Source organism: Penicillium pulvis, assembly GCF_028828015.1.
Source record: "Penicillium pulvis strain IBT 33274 chromosome Unknown contig_23_segment0_segment0, whole genome shotgun sequence".
Lineage (NCBI taxonomy): Eukaryota > Fungi > Ascomycota > Eurotiomycetes > Eurotiales > Aspergillaceae > Penicillium > Penicillium pulvis.
This window is the reverse complement of record NW_026643075.1, coordinates 3,989,725-4,010,749: the sequence shown is the minus strand read 5'-3', so window position 1 is coordinate 4,010,749 and position 21,025 is coordinate 3,989,725. Positions and strand designations below refer to the sequence as shown.

General features: G+C 49.8%; 7 protein-coding genes across 7 annotated transcripts; 2 read left to right on the top strand and 5 right to left on the bottom strand.

Moving 5' to 3' along the window:
• Positions 1-277: 277 nt before the first annotated feature.
• Positions 278-1,330, bottom strand: N7503_005783 (zinc-binding alcohol dehydrogenase family protein; the record flags this gene model as incomplete). The annotated part of the gene is made up of 1 exon (XM_057065330.1): positions 278-1,330. One exon carries the CDS (start codon positions 1,328-1,330, stop codon positions 278-280), a length of 1,053 nt encoding a protein of 350 aa, XP_056923073.1.
• A 451-nt stretch (positions 1,331-1,781) lies between these two features.
• N7503_005782 (uncharacterized protein) lies at positions 1,782-3,912 on the bottom strand (the record flags this gene model as incomplete). Its single annotated transcript, XM_057065329.1, has 3 exons — positions 1,782-3,327; positions 3,375-3,744; positions 3,801-3,912. 3 exons carry the CDS (start codon positions 3,910-3,912, stop codon positions 1,782-1,784), a joined length of 2,028 nt encoding a protein of 675 aa, XP_056923072.1.
• A 2,978-nt stretch (positions 3,913-6,890) lies between these two features.
• Positions 6,891-8,039, top strand: N7503_005781 (uncharacterized protein; the record flags this gene model as incomplete). Its single annotated transcript, XM_057065328.1, has 1 exon — positions 6,891-8,039. One exon carries the CDS (start codon positions 6,891-6,893, stop codon positions 8,037-8,039), a length of 1,149 nt encoding a protein of 382 aa, XP_056923071.1.
• Positions 8,040-9,333: 1,294 nt separating this feature from the next.
• N7503_005780 (uncharacterized protein) lies at positions 9,334-10,101 on the bottom strand (the record flags this gene model as incomplete). Its single annotated transcript, XM_057065327.1, has 1 exon — positions 9,334-10,101. One exon carries the CDS (start codon positions 10,099-10,101, stop codon positions 9,334-9,336), a length of 768 nt encoding a protein of 255 aa, XP_056923070.1.
• Positions 10,102-10,855: 754 nt separating this feature from the next.
• N7503_005779 (putative mitochondrial ADP,ATP carrier protein (Ant)) lies at positions 10,856-12,306 on the bottom strand (the record flags this gene model as incomplete). Its single annotated transcript, XM_057065326.1, has 4 exons — positions 10,856-11,653; positions 11,880-11,956; positions 12,050-12,071; positions 12,256-12,306. The coding sequence occupies 4 exons, from the start codon at positions 12,304-12,306 to the stop codon at positions 10,856-10,858; spliced, it is 948 nt and encodes a 315-aa protein (XP_056923069.1).
• Positions 12,307-14,137: 1,831 nt separating this feature from the next.
• Positions 14,138-15,999, bottom strand: N7503_005778 (KRI1 family protein; the record flags this gene model as incomplete). Its single annotated transcript, XM_057065325.1, has 2 exons — positions 14,138-15,756; positions 15,828-15,999. 2 exons carry the CDS (start codon positions 15,997-15,999, stop codon positions 14,138-14,140), a joined length of 1,791 nt encoding a protein of 596 aa, XP_056923068.1.
• A 211-nt stretch (positions 16,000-16,210) lies between these two features.
• Positions 16,211-20,825, top strand: N7503_005777 (uncharacterized protein; the record flags this gene model as incomplete). Its single annotated transcript, XM_057065324.1, has 6 exons — positions 16,211-16,424; positions 16,491-16,854; positions 16,926-19,383; positions 19,440-19,526; positions 19,584-19,805; positions 19,861-20,825. Exons 1-6 carry the CDS (start codon positions 16,369-16,371, stop codon positions 20,823-20,825), a joined length of 4,152 nt encoding a protein of 1,383 aa, XP_056923067.1. The 5' UTR covers positions 16,211-16,368.
• Positions 20,826-21,025: the final 200 nt, after the last annotated feature.

Genomic DNA, 21,025 nt, shown 5'->3' with positions numbered 1-21,025 from the left:
GGACAGCCCTTGATAAACTAGAAATGCTCTTTCCATCCAATATACCAATGAGGCACACCCAGATCATGTTTCAATTATCAAAGCGGAAGAAAGGGAAATTGAATACACAATAAATAGAAGGTCTCGCTGTATATATATATCTTACACAGCTTTCAATTGGGGCACCCGATTCCAACCTTGAAGTGAATGATACCATTCACCTCGTAAACATCATGGAGAATATTATTACATTCTGTTGCTGCAAAGCAGAACCGGCAATGCGGCTCCATGGTATCGCTCAGGGTGCCTCAGAAACATTGTAAACCAACTTCTGACCGCTAACCTGATCCTTCCTCATAAGGTCCAACCCCTCCAACACACCCTCTAAACCACCATCACGCACTGACACAGGGTGTACTTTGATCTTGCCATCCACCAAGTACTTCTCAGCAAGTAGCCACCACCACGCAGAGAAGGCTTCATCCTCGGGGACCGCATCAAACGACTGTGGGCCAAATACAAAAGGCTCCCCAAAAGCAGTATATCCCAGGACCAAGTCGGACTTAATATCACTGCGAGGCGCCGTAACCGGCAAAAGAGAAGTATAGACGCCTCCCTCTGTTGACATCGCCTCAGCACAGAATTTGGCACTAGACTCGAGCGAAATAGTATCAAGAACAATCTTCAACTTATCACCAGTGAGTTTCCGAATCTCCTCCGCAGCTCTAGGATCCCTATAATCACAAACCATATCAGCTCCAAGGCTTTTCACGAAATCAAAATTGTGTGGTGAGCAAGAAGTAAAAACGAGATATCCAGAAAGTTTAGCGAATTGGATCGCCAATGACCCAGTAGCAGTCGAGCCACCGTAAATGAGGATTGAAACGGGATGCACAATGGTATCGGTGGGAAGTTCCAACTTCATGTTATGATATAGAGATAGACCAACAGTAGTTATACCCACACCGAGGGTAGCAGCTTGTTGAAAGCTGAGATGCTTGGGGATGTGGATCTGGAGGTTCTCTTTCACAACGATGTATTCGGCATAGGCGCCGTCTTCGAGATGAAGAGCGTTACCTCCATGGACGACGCCACAGATATGGTCACCCTTGGTAAAGCGAGTTACGCCTTTGCCGATTTCTTCGACGATACCGGAGTAGTCGCAGCCGGGTATGGCACCCGGGGCTGAGAGGTGGTCGATGTGTTTCCAATCCGCAGGGTTCAAAGCAACACATACGGTTCTGACAAGAATATGATGTTCCCGGAGAGCTGGGATTGGCCGGTCGCTAATGAGCTTAGCTTCCCGTGGTCCTATGACGACGATGGCTTTTTGAACTGATGGGAGTCCCATGGTGGTTTACGAGGTGATACAAATAGAAGGGAGCCGGATATATGAGGTTATTTTGAAATGTGCAGGCCTCGGAGTATCAATCACTTAAGAGATTGCTGGTCAAATTAAGATAATGAATTATTAATGATTCATCAGTGGATTCCCTCGTATCCCAGATTTACATGTGCCAACCTTGGGAGTATGTAGCCATTCCCCGGCTTTGGTGATTGCTTTTCGCCACCTCGTATCAACCGAACAAATCCGGACATCACATTCACAATTACAAAAGAGGTAATATGTAGACACTTTTCGGATTTCAAAAAAAAACCTACTACACGTCTCTCGGAATGAATGCTATGTACAGGGAAGAGTTCAGTCACATTGAGCCTTATAAGATACGATGTTTGAGGTCATCATGAAATTCGGGATATTTGACGAATATTCATGATCAAAGAAGATGATTTTCATCTGCTTAGGTAGTATAGTAACTCAACGACATATTCAAAGCTCGACACTGAAGAGTTTCATCCAAATCCACCGTCTCCGATGGCCACTGCAACCGCCTCATCTTATAGCTTCCCTCTTGAAACCTGTCCCAAGACCCCGTCCTCTCAACCTCCCTTGTCGTATTTACATACCCCCTCGCCTTCAAGAATTTCAAATCAGGCGTCGGATCTGCAGAGCGGGCAAAGCTCGCCCACGAATCGAGCACATACTGCTCGAATGGCAAGTCGAAGTCATCTCGTAGCGGAAGTCCCACACGCAAGATGTTTCCGAATACATAGTATAGCTCTCCGGAATGACATTTGAAATACTCCAAGCTCGGATCGCCATACGGGAACTCTGGTGTGATGGGAGCTTGACACAGTGGTGGATTCGGTGACCAGCCTGGCATTTGATAGGTGCGGTTGAACTCGTAGAAGAAGATGGATGGGAAGATGTGATTTTTTAGACCTGCGTATGCGGTTGCTTGGTCTATGCAGCGGAATACACCGTCTGTACATATCCGGGCTGAGGTGTTGAAGATGTCGAGGGTATGATTTGTTCCTGAGGGAATGGGGAAAAGAGGACTTGGAACGACGTTTGAGGGGAGATCTGATGCGTTAAGGAACTCTTGGATGGTTTCGTTAACTGATGGATAAGCTATAAACGCTGCTCCATCATCCCTGGTCGTGCCCAGTAGTAACGGAACATTTGCAGTAGTTCTAGGGTTTGTTAAGCCCAGCTCGGGGGCCTGGAGATACTCTCCGTCGACAACGAGGTATCTGGCACTAGCGCTGAGATTGATGATAGTGGATGCAGAAAGTTCGCGCAGACAGTCAATCCTGGAGCTAGCATTTGTGCAATTCGTTTCGCTCAAAATGTCGTTCCCCACAACCTCCATCTCTTCGGTGATGCTGTAGTACTCGGAGTATGTTGTTCCATATCCCACGCCTCCAAGGTTGCTTAACATGACAGCACCTGCAAACTTTCCGCGAGACTTTGGCGAGGCTAAGAGCGCTCGAACTGACCCTGCACCAGCAGACTGTCCAAAGATAGTGACTCGGTCCGGATCACCACCAAAGTCCCGAATATTGCGTCGCACCCATTCAAGTGCAATGATCTGGTCCGCCAATCCGTAGTTCCCGTTTGTGGTCCCATCATCTAAAGCCAAGAATCCCAGGTTTCCCAGACGGTAGTTCGTGGTGACTACCACTACATCACCTCTTGATGCTAGGTTGCCCCCGTCAACGGTGGGGTCACTTCCAGTTCCGGTTTGAAAAGCACCACCATGAATCCAAAACATGACAGGCTTCAAGTTTTCTTTCTTTGGATGGGTGGATTTGGGGAGATATGGCGTCCAAATATTCAAGAAGAAACAATCCTCTGCTCCGCTGGAGCTCTGTGGGCATTCGGAACCGTAGTCGAGAGCGGAGACATCATCACCAGTTCCTTCGTATAGCTGGGAGTAGGTCCAGCGCTTAGGCTGCGGAGCATATCGGATACCGAGGAAGCGGAAGCTCACTCGATCTCGAAACCTGGATTGATGTGAGGATGGCTCAGCAACAAAAAAAGGACATCTTACCCCGTGAGGTATTCATTGTTAGAATGAACCGAGACCTGCCATCTCGAGCTCGTATCCTGGCTGTCAGAATCGGAGTATGGGGCACTTTGGGTACAAAGCGCTGGGAGGTGAGTGTTTGCAGAAGCTCTTTGGACTTTTCCATTCGCGTTGATCGTTGAGGGTGTGTTGTGGACAGGAGCGATCCAATATCTTTGGCTCTCGCTGTATTTGCCCTGGAAAGCGAGATAGTCTAAGTCATTTTTGATTTCTGAACCCCCTACTTGGTATGACCACAGAGTTTCCCCAAGGCTATGGCAGGTCTCAATGGCTTTCTGCAATGGCATTGAATCCAGAAGCAGAACTCCTGATCCAGCCAAGGTACTGTTCCCTTCTGTAAACTTTGTGTCAATCTCAGGCCTTCTCGTCAGAAAAAAGGGAAGAAGCTACCTAGAAGGTCATTATGAATAAGAATTGAGAGGTCCGAGTCTAGTGAGCCAGGGCTCAACGCCGCATTTACGGTAGCTGCCAGGAAGAGGGTTACCCTTATAAAATTGAACATTTTGACTACATTTGCGAGTATCACCTTGTCTATCAACTTTACCGCTGAGTCTCCCATAGTCCTTATAAAGTTCTTCAGAACGGAGGCGGGGGTCATTAGCAAGCATATTCAACCCCAGACAACCCCGCGCCGGGAAAATGGCACGCCAAAGACCTTGAGGCATTCAACCGGATTCAAGAAGTTGGGACCCTGAAGATCAGATATTCTCGGCGGGCCGGACTAGCGGATGTTTATTGAGAGTTGCGGGGAACTGAAGACCATGAGTTTTTCCGTGCCATATAGAGCAGCCAGGACACCCAATTAGCCACCCGGGGCGTTCTCCTTGGCTAAAGTGTATAACAGACTTCCACTCAGCATCTGCAGTAGCTTTGAGCGGGGAATCAGGCAAATAAAGTGTCAGGATTCTATCTCGGCCACTACGAACCGGCTCAACCCAATCCATTTTATCCAGAAGGCAAGCACGACAATCTGATTTTCTGAAAAAAGATAAATTGGCAGACTCAGGCTGGAAAATTCTAGAAGTCCTCGAGGTCTCAGCACACTCTAGTAAGCGGCGTTACTTACCAAGCCCAACAAGACCCCGCCCCCGCTCCAGTGAGCCCACACAAATCATTAGCAGTGCTCAAAAGTACATTTGATCTTATTCTTCTTTCACCCAAAGAACGAGTTCAAATCCCGTATTGACAGGAACACCCCGATGGGTTCCTAGAAGATCCGAATAGACTCACCGAGATCCTGAGATTGGGCATGCAGCCCGAGTTACATACAGTCCGGTCTGCCTCACTTGATGGGTATGAATATACTGTGGAGACGGTATAGAGCTCTTTTGAAGTGGTCCAGGTGGCAAGGTGGAGGGTTGTGTTTACAATGTCCAGAGTGTAGACATGCAGGAATTGGCCGATTCTAAGATGAAGACAACTCGGCATTTGGTACCTGGATTGGCGGGATCTTCTGCAGGTGGGGAGTTTCTTTGTGGGGAATAGGAATCGGATGGGATTTGATTGAGCGTGTGGCTGAAACGGGTGATTGTCCCAAGATTAGAGGGAAAGAGTGTCCTGGATTGTACTCCGTACGTATATAGAAACCTGCTGGATTCCTTCACAAGTTGCACAAAAGCTCCTGCGACTGATCAATTGAATTTCAATTTAACATTCTCAAATACCACTGCCAAGTGATGAGCATGCATTTGCTTTTGTTCCATCATCTTCCACGATCTGGGTTTCTGAGTTGTACATGCGTTCCCGCGGGGTCTTACAACCCTCTATACGAATCAGCGCATGACCAATGTCAATTCCCAACAATTTAGGAGACCGGGCATCCTCGCGAAACTTGAAACTAAACAACTTATCCGAAATCAAACCTCGGACTGGATACCGAAGTAAATCCCTCGATTTATTATCGACCCCACGACGGCTAACCCCCACCATCACGGGACGGAATTCAAGGCAATGCGTCATTCCGGACTAGACCAAGGCCCTTTCATAGTCAAAGCAGATAACAAAAAATAGAAATCTTGGAAATAGAGGCTAAAATCAGGGTATAATTTCCGCCATATACGGAGTACGATTACAACATGTCCTACAGTAGTAACCCGGCATTCCCTCGGACTATTTCGGTTAACCGGGCAACATACCAGACAGCACCGGAAAATGCAGCATAGTAATCTTATGGCTGATCAAAGTCAAAAGTGCAATGCACAAATCCCCCAGCCACCAGATGCGCATGCTTAGAATTCCTATTGGTAGCGCTAAGGGCGCATTGGGACACGCGTCGAGGGATTTTCGTGTGTGGAGTGTAGAGGGGCGAGCGATTTGGGCCTACGGGGCTCGATACCCTAGGGCACGGGGTACCCAGTACCCTCCCGCCAAGTAGATGGTACTGGCATGACGTCAAGGGCAGCGCCAGTCATCGAGTCCAGATGGCCATGCAAGGCCCGTGAGAGTGGAGTGTGCGATGGGGCGCGACGTCGGCGGGGTTGTTGGCCGGTTTCGTGAGATCAAAATTAGGAGTGTGGGAAGTCATTAGGGTTGAATAAAAAGTTTGACGATTGTACCGAGTTACGTGAGGTTCAAGTCAACGGTTGGTATCTACTGGGCGCACCACGTGCCGGGAGGGAGGCTTATCAGTGCGCGAACTTGACTTCCACCCCAAAGTGACTTTGTATGTTATATGCTGCTTGCGGGTACATGGGGTTACAGCCCTGCAACTCCCGGACTAGTGACTGATAAGAGACCGTGAGGGGTCGATCTCTCGGACTCGGTCACTTGGACCCCCTGTATCTTTTTTGAGGGGGTGAATAATGATTAGCGACTAAGTGAGAGAGGGATCCTGGGTCCGATCAGGGTTTCTTTGAACGTGTTCGTGAAATATGTCAAGATGACATCGCACCATATGAAATCAATAAATTGTATAGTTCATAGTATAGACCAAGTCCGGAACCACCCGGGGCGTAGTAGATCCACGAGGCGCCAATCAGTTCGCCCACGCGCTGCGCCTGGACAGCACCTGCGGAGTCCCATACTTTCCCTTTCCAAGGTGTAAGAGGGGCAGTATATTGACTCAACCCTTCAAGTCGCACAAATAATTAACTCCCCCCTCGTCATCTCTTTCTTCTTTAATAAACTCTTCCTCCAAATTTATTCTACCTGGTAGATTGATCGTGGTGATCTTTCTCCTTCGTCGCGCCCCCCCTTACCGCGTCGCATCCCCCAATTTCCCGCTACCTGGAAGCACCTTCGCGTACCTGCGTGTTAGTGCGTAACCACAACTCTTTGTTTCTTTGAGAGGTAAGTTCTACATTTCTTTCTTTCCTGCAGCCGCATCTGGAAATAGAAACCCTCCCCTGTCGCCACTGAAACTGCCCCCAACCCAATCCCATGGCGCGCTGTCGCATTGTATGGAACGGCCCAATCTGACTCATACGATTAGTATATGCCCTGCGCGTGCGCTCTCTTTCCAACAACTTCCCATCATCCATCATGGCTTTCCAGTCCACCTCCAGCATCGCTATGGCTCTTGCTGGCAAGACCAAGACCGCTTCTGTTGATATCCCTCAGCCCCGTGCTGGCCCGAACGGCAAGACCCAGTCGCGCCCAGGACAGCCGACCATGCTCCCAACGCCACCCAACTCTATCTCCCCAACCCTTCACCCTCAAGCCTTCAAACACCGTCCTGTCCTGTCTCCAGGCTCTCCACTGTCCACCGTACCCCAGCTGGACTCCGACATCGACCTGGATGACGCAGACGAACACGCGAACTTCCATGACCGATCACAGCCCTCCGATATAGACAGCGTCGGCGATATCACCCCGCTTATGCTGGCTAAATACCACCTGCCCGAGATCCTGCTGCAGCAAGGCCCCCTGGCTATTCGCCATGTCATGGGCTACCTGACCACGTCGGTGCCCGGGTTCTCGCGTATCCCACCCGCCAAGGCACGCCGACTGGTCGTGGCCGCATTAGAGGGTCGCGGAAACGGGGAAACAGGCAGCGTGAATGGCGATGTTGTGTTCGAGAAGATCGGCTGGGGACGTTGGGATGCGCGTCGACGTGGCGAGCCGGCGCGCGACCGCTCCTTTAACGCGTCGCCCCCTTCCAGTGTAGCCGAATCCTTCCAGCAGCGTGGACTGCAGATCGAAGGCTCTTCAGCCTGGGATAGCCGTCGTGACAGCCGGGATCATTATGCCATCAATAAGGCTCGTAATGATTCGATCGCGTTTTCGTATGCGGAGGCGGAAGATTATGCTACGCGGTATGAGGATCTCGATATGCTTGAGCATGAAGCGGATAAGATGTCGCTGGATGGCGATGTACGTGAGTACTGTTCATCCTCTGAGGCACCGGATGATCTGCCAGACGAAGAGTGGAATGAAGGTGATGTCACCGATGAAGAGGATTGGGCACAGATTGGTGCTGATGCACTGCGTGCTCGGTCGATGACTGGTGGTGGTGGCTTTGTGCGCAATGTTGCGGCTAGAGCGAAACCTCTGCCTGGGCTTTTCGGTAACGGAGGCGCCCACGCCAACGCCCGACCCACTCCATCCACTATCGCTAGGTCCACTCCCCACACCTTTGACAACCAGGAACGCGCTGCGGTAGAGGCGCTTCTTCGTTTGGGCTCCATGTAAAGCTCTACACATCATGGGTCGGCGTTTCGGTTTCTCTCTTTCGTTTTATCATGGGATACACCCTTCATTCATAATGAGGTCATCAAGGCTGGTCCGGACCACTTTGGCTTCTGTTACGACTCATCAGAAAAATGAGGCGTCCGTTTGGAACGCTTGCAACATGACGCTGGTGGTGGGATACCATTTGGCGTTGGAGTTTTGTATTTTTGTTCTTTTTATTCTTATGGTTCCTGGCGTTATTACCTGTTGCAACCAGATGGTCCTGCCCATGCAAACTAGTTCACTGAACTACTGAATACCCCCTCCATCTGGGCTTTGCTTTCCTGGTCTTGCACAACTTGTGGGCTTTTTTCTTTTCTTTTGCATCGAGTCTCGGGCTTCAACCTTCCCCGTGGAGCTCGCTTTTCTTATTACCTCTCACCTAATATTTGATCTCTCCAATTTTCTTTTGTTCGAGTATTTCCGGGCTCCATACCGATTGCACACAGATTGTCGAATCTTTCCAACCGAAACTACGATGTGCGGTGTTGGTCGTCTTGACTGATTTGCACTGGCACGCACTTCGCGGTTTCTGGTTTTTGGCTCCTGTTTTGTGGTTGTGCTCTCAGTCATCTTTACTGATTTCACTGAGTGCGTTTTTGGTTCCGGTTTTATTCTGTTTACGTGCTATGGGTACTCATGTCCTTGGGACTGAGTTGGGATGCGGAAATGGTGGATAGTGGGTGGTGGATGGTGGACGGGTTTTGTTCATAAAACGACAAGCATATGTATCTTGTCTTGGTTTAGGTGTTCTTAGAGTCCAAACTAGTGCTTGGATTCGGCTGATCTTTATAACCTGAATCAAGTGAGACTGTGGTCTCTCATCAACATGAGCCAAGTCATTGCAAATAACACTACGATTTTCTGTAGACTCATCAGTATCACAAAATGCGCATTAGACTAAGCTTGCATTTCTCAGGCAAGCTATGAGCCCTTGCGAGTTGTAAGGCCTCTTGTGAGTATCAAGATAGGATTCGGATAGTCAATTTATGGATCAAGCCCGAATAATACATAATTCACGACGCCAGTAAGTACACAGAGCTTCAACGAATTCACATCTCTCCTCCAGATCCCTATCATGCTAGTAGTAGCTCAAGCTAAGGGCATTCAAAGCATATTCCACCTGCAAGCCTCATACCCCCGAAACACCCCGTAGAGAAGATACAGATACCAAGTAGACCAAGAGCTCACCCCGAAAAAAAAGCCCAGTAAAACCTAAAGAAACAACACAAGTCTCCAACAATTCAAAGTACACTTATTTCCCATGGGCATCATTAATCCTCTTCCAAACCTCCGCTTCTACCTCAGCCAACTTCTCCCCAGCACTCTGCATCCAACCCTTCGCCACATTCATGATTCCAGGCTCCTCATCAGGGAAGATGTTGCCTGCTCCACCCCCACTGCTGTTACTCTGGTACGTAGGCAGTCCATGTGAACGTGAGCCCCCTTCCGAGGAACCGCTGTACACAGTCGAATACGGAGACGAGGTAGAGTTTGGAATAGCTCCGTGTGATACTGATGGATGGCGCTGGTAGGCGTATGATTGCGAATACGGTGTTTGAGATGCGCCTGCGGGCTGGGGCGCGGAGTGCAAGGGCGAGATTGATTCGCCTGCCTTGGGGGGTGGGGGGATTGATGAGGTAGCTGTGGGTGTGGCTCCTGCTCCGGGAGTTGGGAACGCACCTGGTTGAGGCGCTGGTGGTGATTGAGAAGTTGCAGAGGGGAGTGTGGTCGTTGGGGTTGCCTGGAGGTTGCCTGGAGGTTGAGGAGCTGCTGTTGGAGTTGGCAGGCTTGCTGCGGCGCCAGGCAATGCCGGGGCGTTCTGTGTTGTTGCGTATATGGGGGAATATGACGGTGCAGTGGCTGTAGCTGAGGTTGTTGCAGGTTGGGGAGCTGTAGTTGTAGAGGACTCGATTGCGGTGGCGGGTTGAGGCTGGGGTTTGACTGCGGTGGTGTCTTCTTCTTTCTGGTTTTGATTCACAGGCGCAGATGTGTAGGTTGGGATACCTGATGATTCGGACATCTTGGCGAGTAGCTATCGATCTGTGGGTAGGTTTGATGTGGTTAAGGAAGGAGGTGAAGGGAGCTACAAGAAAGCTCCTGGTGCCGCCCGAGACGTCATGCGCTTTCTACTGTGGGGCGCATCTAGGGTGGGCTTGCTGTGGAGTTGGAGACCCCTATCTTGAGACTTGGCTCTGAGCTTTGAGGAGAAGCTATTTAACGATAGCTGAATTCTAGTTCAATGTCTTTAAAGCTTATAGCTGGTGTAATAATCACATGTTCGAGTACCGTGGGAGGGCCAATTTTATCTGTGGTCGACGGGACACGTTGCATATGCAAGCACAGAGTTGATGATCTGGACGCTGGAAGCAATCAGTCCCAGGATTATTCACTAGGGGAAGCAAGCAGCTACCACCATGATGCTAGGGAACAGACAAGGCATTATGAAGATGTCTCGAAGGTCGGAGTGCACTAAGAGAAGTCTCTACGGAAGGAGAAATTTACAAAAGAACAGATACGTTGAAAAAAATACAGATTTTGAAAAGAAAAGAAAAAGAGCTTGCAGGCAGTAAAGTACATCGGGTCCATAAAGGAAGAATCACACCATTTCTATGCTCAAGATCCCCCAGAACCCATTTCTTGACGCATCTATCTTTTACCATTCCCACAACCTCAGCTTCCCGCGCCCAGTGATTACACTGGGGGCAGGGAAGACATCCCCGACTCCAGTATAAACTACAAGGTGATTAAAATAACCGCTTTTGAGGGCGAGTTATCTATTTGAACTTCTTGCCGAAGAGGATGAGCTGGACCTGGTCGTAGATGGACAGGACACCGGCACCGGCAACACCACGCAGGATGTTGGCACCAGCACCCTTGAAGAGAGACTTGACACCCTCGTTGGCGATAATCTGGCGGGCAGCATCCATGGAGGACTTGTACTTGACGGCCTCACCGGAGGTCATCATCATGCGACGACGGACAGTGTCCAGAGGGTAGGAAGCAACACCAGCACCAGTGGTAACAGTCCATCCGAGCAGGAAGGAAGCGAGGAAAGAGCCCTCAAGAGGACCGACCAGGAGAACGGGCTTGATGGAGTCGTACATACCGAAGTACAGACCACGGTAGACAACAATTCCGAGAACGGAGGGACCGAAACCACGGTAGAGACCGGCAATACCGTCGGAGGCAAGGGTCTTGCGGTAGACGTCAACGAGTCCGTTGAACTGACGGTCACCGTTACCGGTGGCGGACTTGGCGTCGTTGGCCAGACGGGTACGGGCGTAGTCCAGGGAGTAGACGAACAGGAGGGAAGTGGCACCGGCAGCACCACCGGAGGCAAGGTTACCCATCATCCACTTGGTGTATCCATCACGCTCCTTCTTGTAGGCGAACATGGACTTGTAGGTATCACGGAAAGCGAAGTTCAGGGCCTGGGTGGGGAAGTAACGGATGACGTTGGCGGTGTTACCACGCCACAGGGAGACGACACCCTCCTCGGCGGCAGTGCGACGGAAGCAGTCGGCAATACCGGCGTACTTGTGGGAAAGACGGCCAGCCTTGAGCATCTCATCCTAAAGTGAAAGCAAGGTTAATGGCTGATCGGATGATGAAAGCATATTTCCCGACCGCCACGGACCAACGAAAAATTTTTCTCATCTCGCCTCCAAGTGTCAAAACGACCAGTTCCGGTAAATTATACCAGTAATCTGATTGCCATCACTCTTGGATTCGAATTTGATTCTTTTCTTCGTCGATCCACGCCGATGGATGCTTTGTTATGAAGGGGGTGTAACCAACCTGGTTCTGGATGAGCAGCTTGATGCGCTCAATGGGGGCAGCAGCGGTCTTGGAGACAGCGGCGGAGACACCACCCACTGTAGAATCAGTTAGTATTGATCATTGGTTATGGATGCCAGATGGAGACAAATCTCAGCCACAGGCTAAAACTTGAAAAAGTGAACACATACTCAAGAAGTCGACAACGAAGCCCTGAAGAAAGTAGTTGTTAGCCAGTTATTCTTCACGCTGTGCTTTGCATTGTGATGAGCTAGTTGATGATTCCCTACGCTGGCATCTTGGAATTGACTCCGGGGCGGATAACCCTGGATATCGATTCGAGACGCGTGCGACAGGACCGGCCAGCTCATCTGGATAGCAGGGGGAAAGAACTTACGGGCATGCCGAAGACGGACTTATCGCCCTGGTTAACGTCACCCTGAGCCATTGTGAAGGTTGTGCAAGAAAATAGATGCTACAACGAAAAAAAGAGAGGAGATGGAGAAGAGAGAAAGGTTCGGGGACGGAAGGGAAGAAAAAGAATAAGAGAGCGCAGGGGGCGGAAGGGAGAAAAATACTGCCGTACACGGGCAGAAGCGACACGCAGCACACTAACACCTAATCAGGATTTTATTACCGTAATTCCCTGTATGGCCGGCCACCTTGCCGATATCTCCCGATCGGCCTGTAATTAAAAATCTCTGCATCAGTTTACTGGTTACAACATCGGACCCCTATAGATCATTCTTGGAATCATAACAAAAACTGAAAAGTCGTACCCATATTAACAATACCTTGTAAAGTCCCTGCTTCACTTTTATTTTATCAATTTCCCTGGTTTTCTGAAGCCCTATATATTATTATCAACCACTCCCAAGCACGTAGCCCGAGCAACGGTGAGCGTCCAAGCGCCCGGTGGACCGTCATGTCTGGGTACGAGCGTATCTTTCCCCATCCGCTGGTCCACTCACAACCGGGGCAACACTCCTTTTTTCCCCTGCCCCGAGCATCCGATGGAGGCGACCCGACCTCACTTGCCACCTGTAGAATTTTATACCCCCGAACCAAATACCTGTTCCTGGGGAAATTAGGAATCCACTGTTGATGATTAGTTCTAGAGCCCTGGATGAATCGAAAAATTAATACTTTAAAGTTGAACAAAGAGAGGTACCAGCCTACTGAAACCCAGAGATCTACAAAGTATCAGGTCCTCCAAGGTTGATGTTGGAGATCTTCTCACAGGCAGACGTTTGCTATTATAAATATACAATATAATCTTTGAACCTTTTCATTCGAGCATCTGGGACTCTACGCAATGCGAGATCTGTTATGTACATTGAACCCCTGGATAGGTGCAATCAAATTTTGTCAATATGAGCCATTTTTCTCTTCAATTTTATGTACCGGGTACAAGGTTTAAAGTGGAGGTGAGCCGCATGTGCAAAGTACCCAGACAAGGCCAGGTACTCCGTACGCCAACAATACGGATCCACTTGCCTGCTGGGTTCCGGGAACTACGGATACGCTATCTATGTACAATGCAGCTTTGATGTGCATATCATAAATCCTAAGCTGCAGATGTTTTTGATTTTTGTCCGAGAGCTTAGCTTCTAGGCTTCAAGGTGATATCTGCAAAAATTTTATTATGGCTTGAATCTTAGACTCATACAGCCTGAAACGGCGATAACTTGGTGATACCCCTGGTCAAAAGCCGGTTTGCTTTCTTTAGGACTCGTAGAAGGGCCTGCAGAAACAAATGGACTGGTCCAATGAACCAGTCTCATGAGTGGCAAGGGGCAACAGTGTTAATCTGATCGTACCTAGCTTTGGAACTGAAGTGTATGGCAGCGTCGATGTTCTGCCGACTTTTTATTAGGTACCTGAGCAGTCACATGTGCTGGAGTATATGTCTCCACTTCAGGGCTCTTCGAATTTCGATAGGGTCGTAGACGTTCGAAACTAGCCAGGATATCTACTACTACGTACTACCATTAGCCCTGACCAGAGGATTCCAAGGATTCCAGTTTCAAATGTTGAGTGCCTCGGGATACAAAGGTTTTACCTCTAGGGCTATAGATGTAACCGGATACGAGTGTATACAACTTTATATATCCACCGATGTAGGTACCTAGCCTAGGGCTGCATAGGATGAATGGATAGGCACAATCGATTCAGGATTCAATTAAACCATAAATATAATCACTATCAAGTCAAAACTCCATACCCCATTCATATAGATAATAACTATGGACAATAAATTCTTTTTGGCTGCACTTTGCTTAGTGCTTCTTAGACCGCTTACGCTTCTTGCGTCCATCACCCTCGCGGATATCGACCTTCATATCATCACCGGCCTGCTCATCCGCAGTCTCCTGGACCTTGGGACCCAAGTCAAAGGAAGGACCGGCCTCATCACCGAAAGTATCCTTGCGCCACTGGCGAAGACGCGCCTTCTTGCCCAGTTTTCTCTGATCCTTCGCCTTCTTCTCCTCATCACGGAAAGAGGCGAGCTTCTTGAGACCAGCGAACTGGTTGAGCTGGGTATCATCGGCCATGAGAATATCCCGTGCTGTCAAGCCAAAGCTCTGGGGCGAAGTCTCACGGTAACGGAACTTGGTAGAGTTCTTCTTGGTGGCACCAGGAAGCAAGGTAATGTCCAGGTCCAGATTGCGGTCAACAGCCTCCTGGATGCGCATTCGTTCCTTGCGAGCCTCCCTCTTTTGGTCGCGCTTATCCTGTGTTTTGCTCTTCTTGGAGGCTGGAGCCTCGTCTTCGCCATCGTCTTCATTCTCCTCATCCAATTCTAAAGTGGGTTGATCTCCGTCCTCATCCTTGTAGTCCGGAATCAGGTCAGTGATATCGAGATCATCGTCCCACTCAGGCTTCTTGGGATGCTTCTTATCGCCAGAAGCAGCATCCTCAGCGTAGTAGTCCGTGCCAAATCGCTGCTCCATCTCCTTTTCCCATTCCTTGTCGTCCCAGGAACCATCGAGGAAGCGAATCCAGTCATCGTCGGTGAGTTCCGATGCTCTGAATCCAGCCACTTCCTTGATTTGCTCGATCTTCTTCTGCAGTTCTTCGGTCTTGAGCTTGCGCAGCCGGTTCTTATCGGTCTCGCGCTGCTTTGCTTCCTCCTCCTTGCGCTGACGTTCGGCCTCACGAATCTTTTTGCGGGAGCTCTTCTCTTCTCTTCGGGCGGATTGTTTGTTGGTTGCATCACGAGCGTGGGTGACCAGCACCTCGTTGAGTTTGTTGGGATCCTCAAAGCGGAAGTTGTACGCCTCCTCAAGGGCATCGGCCCGATCGACCTCCTCATCATCATCGGAATCGAAGGGTTGGAGTTCCGGCCGACCTTCAGGAACCCATGCTCGAGCGGACAAGAAGTTGGAGAGGAAGGTCTCTGGGTCCTTGTCGGCACCCTCGATGTCCAGCTTGACTTCCTTTTTCTCAACTGGCTCTGGGGCAGACTTGCGGACTAGGAAGTCATCCGCATCCTCCATCTCATCATCCGATGCATGCAACTCCTTGACGAGTGCATTCTTCAGCTCAGCTTGTTCTTGCGCAAAAGTCATGGGAGCATCTTCTTCTCCAGTGGGAGCGCCGCTCAGCAGATTCTTGCGATGGTAGTCGTGCAATGTCATGGGCTTTTCTTTCTTCTCCTTGGGAGCTGCGTTGGCCTCGTCTTCGTCGAATTTGGAGTAGAAAGTGACGTTGGTATCGTACACGCGCGGGTCCTTGTTTCGGATAGCGTTGAGAGTTTCCATGATTTCTACATCGAGCGCCTCCGTTGCAAGCTCTCCAATATCATCCTCCTCCTCGTCAGTGGAAGACTCATCTTCCTCCTCCATTTCGTAGCCGCGTTTGCTTAGAGTGGTTGTCTTGCCGTATTTCGCTTCCACTAGAACGGAGGCGCAAGTTAGCTGAATTCACACAACCAAATAATTCATCAATTCAATAGGTCAAACATACGCTTTGCAACCTCCTCCCGCTTCTTATTGTACTCGAACCGTTTGGCATAATCTTCGTTGATCTTGAAGCCAGCTTCTGGCGACTTGCTGACGGGTACACCACCAGCATCATCGCCAGAGTCAGAGCTATCATCATCCAAGAGCGTCCGCATTTTCTTCGAAGGGGGCTCCATTGTGGTAATGAAGGAGACTCGTAGAATAGCTTGTATAACTTTTCTGTTTCGCGGCAAGAATTGATGGGCAGAAAAAAAAATAACACACCGCCCTGGACAAGCCACCAGAATAGGTGCCTGACTAACACCTGGACAATAAGGCACTAAAGTACTCCAGCTTCCGCCGAACTGACGTAGCCAATTAGATCATACTATTGTGAGGCTTCAAATCCGCTGACCTGCACGTGGACAGCTCTCACCAGGATTCTCCAGCATCTCTTGTCTGCTAGACTCGAATTCACTGTGAAGGGAACCCTAGTATAATTCTTCATTGCTACCCCCAGTGGCTCATTTGCTCGCGTCAAGTGTATGGGCGGAGGCATGCACTAGATGTCGACTCAAGCGCACACCCCGTTACCCCAGGTAGGGAAGCTTGTGAGCGTGGTGTGAGTTCTGAACGCGCCCCCATCCTCTATAGAACTGCCAATGCTAATATGCTCTGAAAAACATAGTCCTGTTGGCCTCAAAGAAGCTGCCCTCGACTCGCCCACCTTCCGTGCTACCACTCTCCACTTCTGCGACCAGATCGAGTTTATCGAGAAATGGCTGGATGGATATGCCAAAGCCGCGACTAAACTCACCTCTGAGGTGCTAACTCTAGAGAGTGTGGTCGGCGGTTTCCTCTCCTACTCCACCCACCCTCTGGTGGTCTCTGAAGCTATTGTGGACCATGACTACACGTTGTTGGCGATGAGGAGGAATGGGGAGAGCTCGAAGGATTTGTGGCATGGCTTGGTATCAACAATCAAGAAAATGGATTCATTGATCGCCGAGCCGATTCGGGTTTTCATGCAGGAAGATCTACGACAATTCAAAGTATCCACTCCCTTAATCTCCCCTTATATTTACCTATCTGTTGACGACGGCTAACCGTGGACTTTGCGTAGGATACTCGTCGCGCCCTTGAACAAGCCCAAAAGCAATTTGACTACCTACACGCACGATATGCCTCGCATTCGAAGTCAAAGGATACATCCACTCTCAGGGAGGAAGCGTTCCAGCTTCACGAGGCCCGCAAGGCGTATCTGAGAGCTTCCATGGACTTCTCTGTCCAGGGACCCCAGCTTCGAAATGCACTTGATCGACTGCTTGTTCGGGTCTCCTTTGATCAATGGCGAGAGGTGCGAGGCTTTCACAACAATAACTCTGCCACCTTTTCCAAGTGGGGCAATGAGATGGACCGTATCAAAGGCTGGATTCACGAGATGGAAGCAAGTGACAGATCTTCCAAACGAGAGCTCCTCTCGACAAGAAAGCAGATCGAAGAAGCTGCTGAACTTGTTGCCAGACCCTCCCGCGAATTAGAGGATTATGCCATCTCCACTGTACCTTACCTTGGCTCTCGTCCCCTCTCATCTCTCAACATGAGCAAGGAAGCCAAGCCAGAAAAACAGGGCTGGCTCGGCTTGCGGACTCTCTCTGGAAAACCCACTCGTACGGTTTGGGTGAGGCGCTGGGCCTTTCTGAAGAATGGTATATTTGGGTGTCTTATCCAAGGAGCTCGTACTGGTGGCGTCGAAGAAAGTGAACGGATAGGCGTGCTACTTTGCAGTGTTCGTCCTGCTTTCCAGGAGGAGCGACGGTTCTGCTTCCAAGTGAAGACCAAAAATAGCAGCATCATCCTGCAAGCTGAAACCCAAAAGGACCTGATGGACTGGATTGGTGCTTTCGAAGCTGCTAAACAAAAAGCCCTCGATAACCCAAGTAGCACAGATCTCTCCGTATCTGGAAAGATGACTGTGCAAGACCCTGCGTTCGCAATTTCGCAGCCTCCTGCTCCCGAGTTCACTGCAGATCCAAGTGATTCCCTCGTGCCGCACCCCAACGACGAAACAAGCTCTGCAGATCGCAGCGCAACGCTGCCAGTGCCAGATCGAGATGGAATTGCGTTCAGGGCTAGCACTGAGGTGGGTGGTCGCCGACTCACGGGTCATGATGCCGAAGGCTCTACGAGAGCGCACATCATCCAGAAATTGGACCTTCATCGCAAGTCAAACAATGGACCTCCAGCATCGCCCTCGATTCCTGGCCCGGCGGGTGGTATCGCTAGTCTCATTTCGGCCAGTCACAATATTCTTCCCTATAATGGCGCCAACTTCGTCAACACGAAAGACGGAGACGGGGCCCGGGGGCGCAGCATGAGCACCCTAGACGAGCCCGGAGCAAGCCTTGCCCCTCCAACCCTCGCTAACCCACCTGCCCCAACAAGTATGAGCAAGGCTGCAGTGGTTGTGAGTAACGAAAGGGGTATTGGACTAGGACGACTGGATAACACTGGTGGTATGCCGAGTGGTATGATGGCAAACCTTTGGGGAAGTTCTAATTGGGGAATGTTCAATAAATTTGAGCTGGAAAAGCCTCTGCAAGCCAACGGAGATCATGATAGGCCTTCATCCCCGATGAGCGATTCCACAATTGCTGCCCAAATCGATCCCCCAACAACGTCGCAAAATACCAGTACATCGTCTGGTCCCCGCCACAGGCAGACTGTGAGTCTCGATGGAGAAGCTGCAGCTAAAATCCAACAAGCTGCCCAGAGTGCGGTCAAGAAAAACCCCCAGAGCCAATACCCGGCTATTTATCCACAGCAACTCAGGATCCAAGATGCTCAATTCCGGTTGCTGTTCCCTGATGTCAAGAAAGAGGAGGCGCTGGTTATGGTTTTCAGGGCAACTTGGAATCCCAATGACCAGCAGGAATTTCCTGGCAGAGCCTATATTACGACTAGGAACGTCTATTTCTACAGCCATCATTTTGGACTTGTGTTGACCACAAGTGTCGGTCTAGATAACATCAAAGAAGTCACAGCTGCTACAGGAAGAGATTGCGATTTCCTTTTCCTTCATACCATTCCACCTCTCGGAAGTGACACGCCTGGTCGGGTCACCGTCAAAATATTCCTCGAGCCACTGAGACTTCTCCAGAAACGCTTAAACTTTTTGATCCAAGCGTCTATTTCTGTTGAGCAACTGACCCTTGAAGAGCTCTTGAAGGAGCTGATCAAAATGGACAGCGGAACCGCCAAGAGGACTACAAGCGCAGATAGCTGGGAAGATGTCGAATCTGACGCTAAGAATGAGGGACAGCTCGGCTCCATGAGCAAAAATTTCCATGCTCCCATTTATATCGACAAAGATCTCGATCTAGATAGGGGTCAAGGCGGACGTGGGCGAGACATTCCGAAATTCAGACTTCCCACCCAGCCCGTGGAGTATGTTCCTCAAGGAGACCTCTTACTTACCACAGAGAAGACACTTGATGTCAGTCCCAAGGCCTTGTTCCATATTCTGTTTGGAGACAAGAGCGCTGTTTGGCAACTTTTACTTCATGAAAGACAAGCCCGAGGTAAGCCATGCTGTAATCACGTCTTCGCTCCACAAACATACTGACCTATTGTGAAGACATCAAGCAAGGCCCTTGGACAAGCAACGAATCACGACACCTCAGGCGAGACTTCACATACAAAATCGCGACGACGGACATTCTTGGTAAATTTTTCTATGGTCAATATCTCTGAAATCTCTACTGATCTAATGGTTGTACAGGGAACACCCACGATAATACTATTTCTGACTACCAGATCATCGATGTGCTCAACGATCATTTGTGCTATGTAATTACCGACAAGCGAACTCCATGGCATCTTCCATTCCGAAGAAATTTCCGGTTGGTCAGCAAGGTTGTCATTACCTTTGTTGCCAAATCCAAGAGCAAGCTTGCTATCTACACCAAAGTCGAGTGGCTCAAGTCCCCTTACGGTCTAAGAAGTGAGTCTAGTTCTCCTGGGGTACTTTTGTTTTAATTGCTAATATTTGCATCCAGATATGATCGACAAGAGGGCAGGTAACGACCTGGAAGAGGATGCCTTAGATCTGGTTGATCTAGTGAGCGACCAGGTGCGACGTTTGGGCGCACACAGCCGCACCAAAAAGGCCATCACTATCTTTGGCCATGTTGGGCGCCAGAACAATGTTTCTCATTTCAATGGCGTTGGAGTCAATTTGAAAGTGGAACCCCGGAAGCCCCGAGTTCAGCGCACTTTGCCTCAGCTTGTTACCGAGACAACCTTGTCCTTCTTGGAAAGTACCATATCACTATTTATGATGTGGTCTTTCGATGCCGTTCGCTGGTCAGTGAAGACCGTAAGTGCACATAAGATAATATTGGTGCTATTGGTCACTAGCGTGCTCATGAATGGTTTCTATTCTTCCCGAGATACTTGGGATTGGTGGCATGAGAGACATGCAAGGAACTTCATGGCTAAGCTTGGCGTGCAGCCTGACATGGTCATGAGCAAAGCCATCTACATCCGAGACATCGATGAGGCGATCGCGAACTCGACGATGTGGGCTCATACTGGGAATGCAAGCAACTGCTTCGGGGCTTTCCATGAGCATGCCCTCCGAAATGCGGAGCTTCCTCTATCCCTCAGCACCTCGGGTCCCCGAGATGCAGTGGCCAAGAGCGCTGCAAAACGATTCCAGCAGACTCGTGAACGCCTTGGATCCTATCGACATAATCTTTTGGTGGGATTGCGCGTGGTCAATGGCATTGAGAAGGAGGTCATCCAGACCGAATGGGAGCGCTGGCTTGGGGAAGAGCTTCGGCGTTGTCGTCAGGTCGAGATTCTTCTCGGTGGTGGCAGTGACGAGGGCGAGCAAGATGCGCAAGCCCGACGCATATTCGCCGAAAACACTGACAGCGTGAAGCAATGGTATGACAGGTATTGTACCAGCTGTCGACAGGAGCAAGAGCTGGTTCAAAGGAACGACAACTTGCTACTTTGAGACTGTAGCCTGAGCCTGTCTTGAGGGGCGCTGCATGTTGTTCAGATATATGGTTGCTTTTATGTCTTTCTTTCCCCTTTTCATCCAAACACTATACCCGGTGGCCAATGTTGTTTGTGCCTTGTATAATTCTGGCGTGTATGTACATGTGATACCGGCCTTCGCTTCTAGCAGATAATTTTGTGAGCAAATAACGTCCA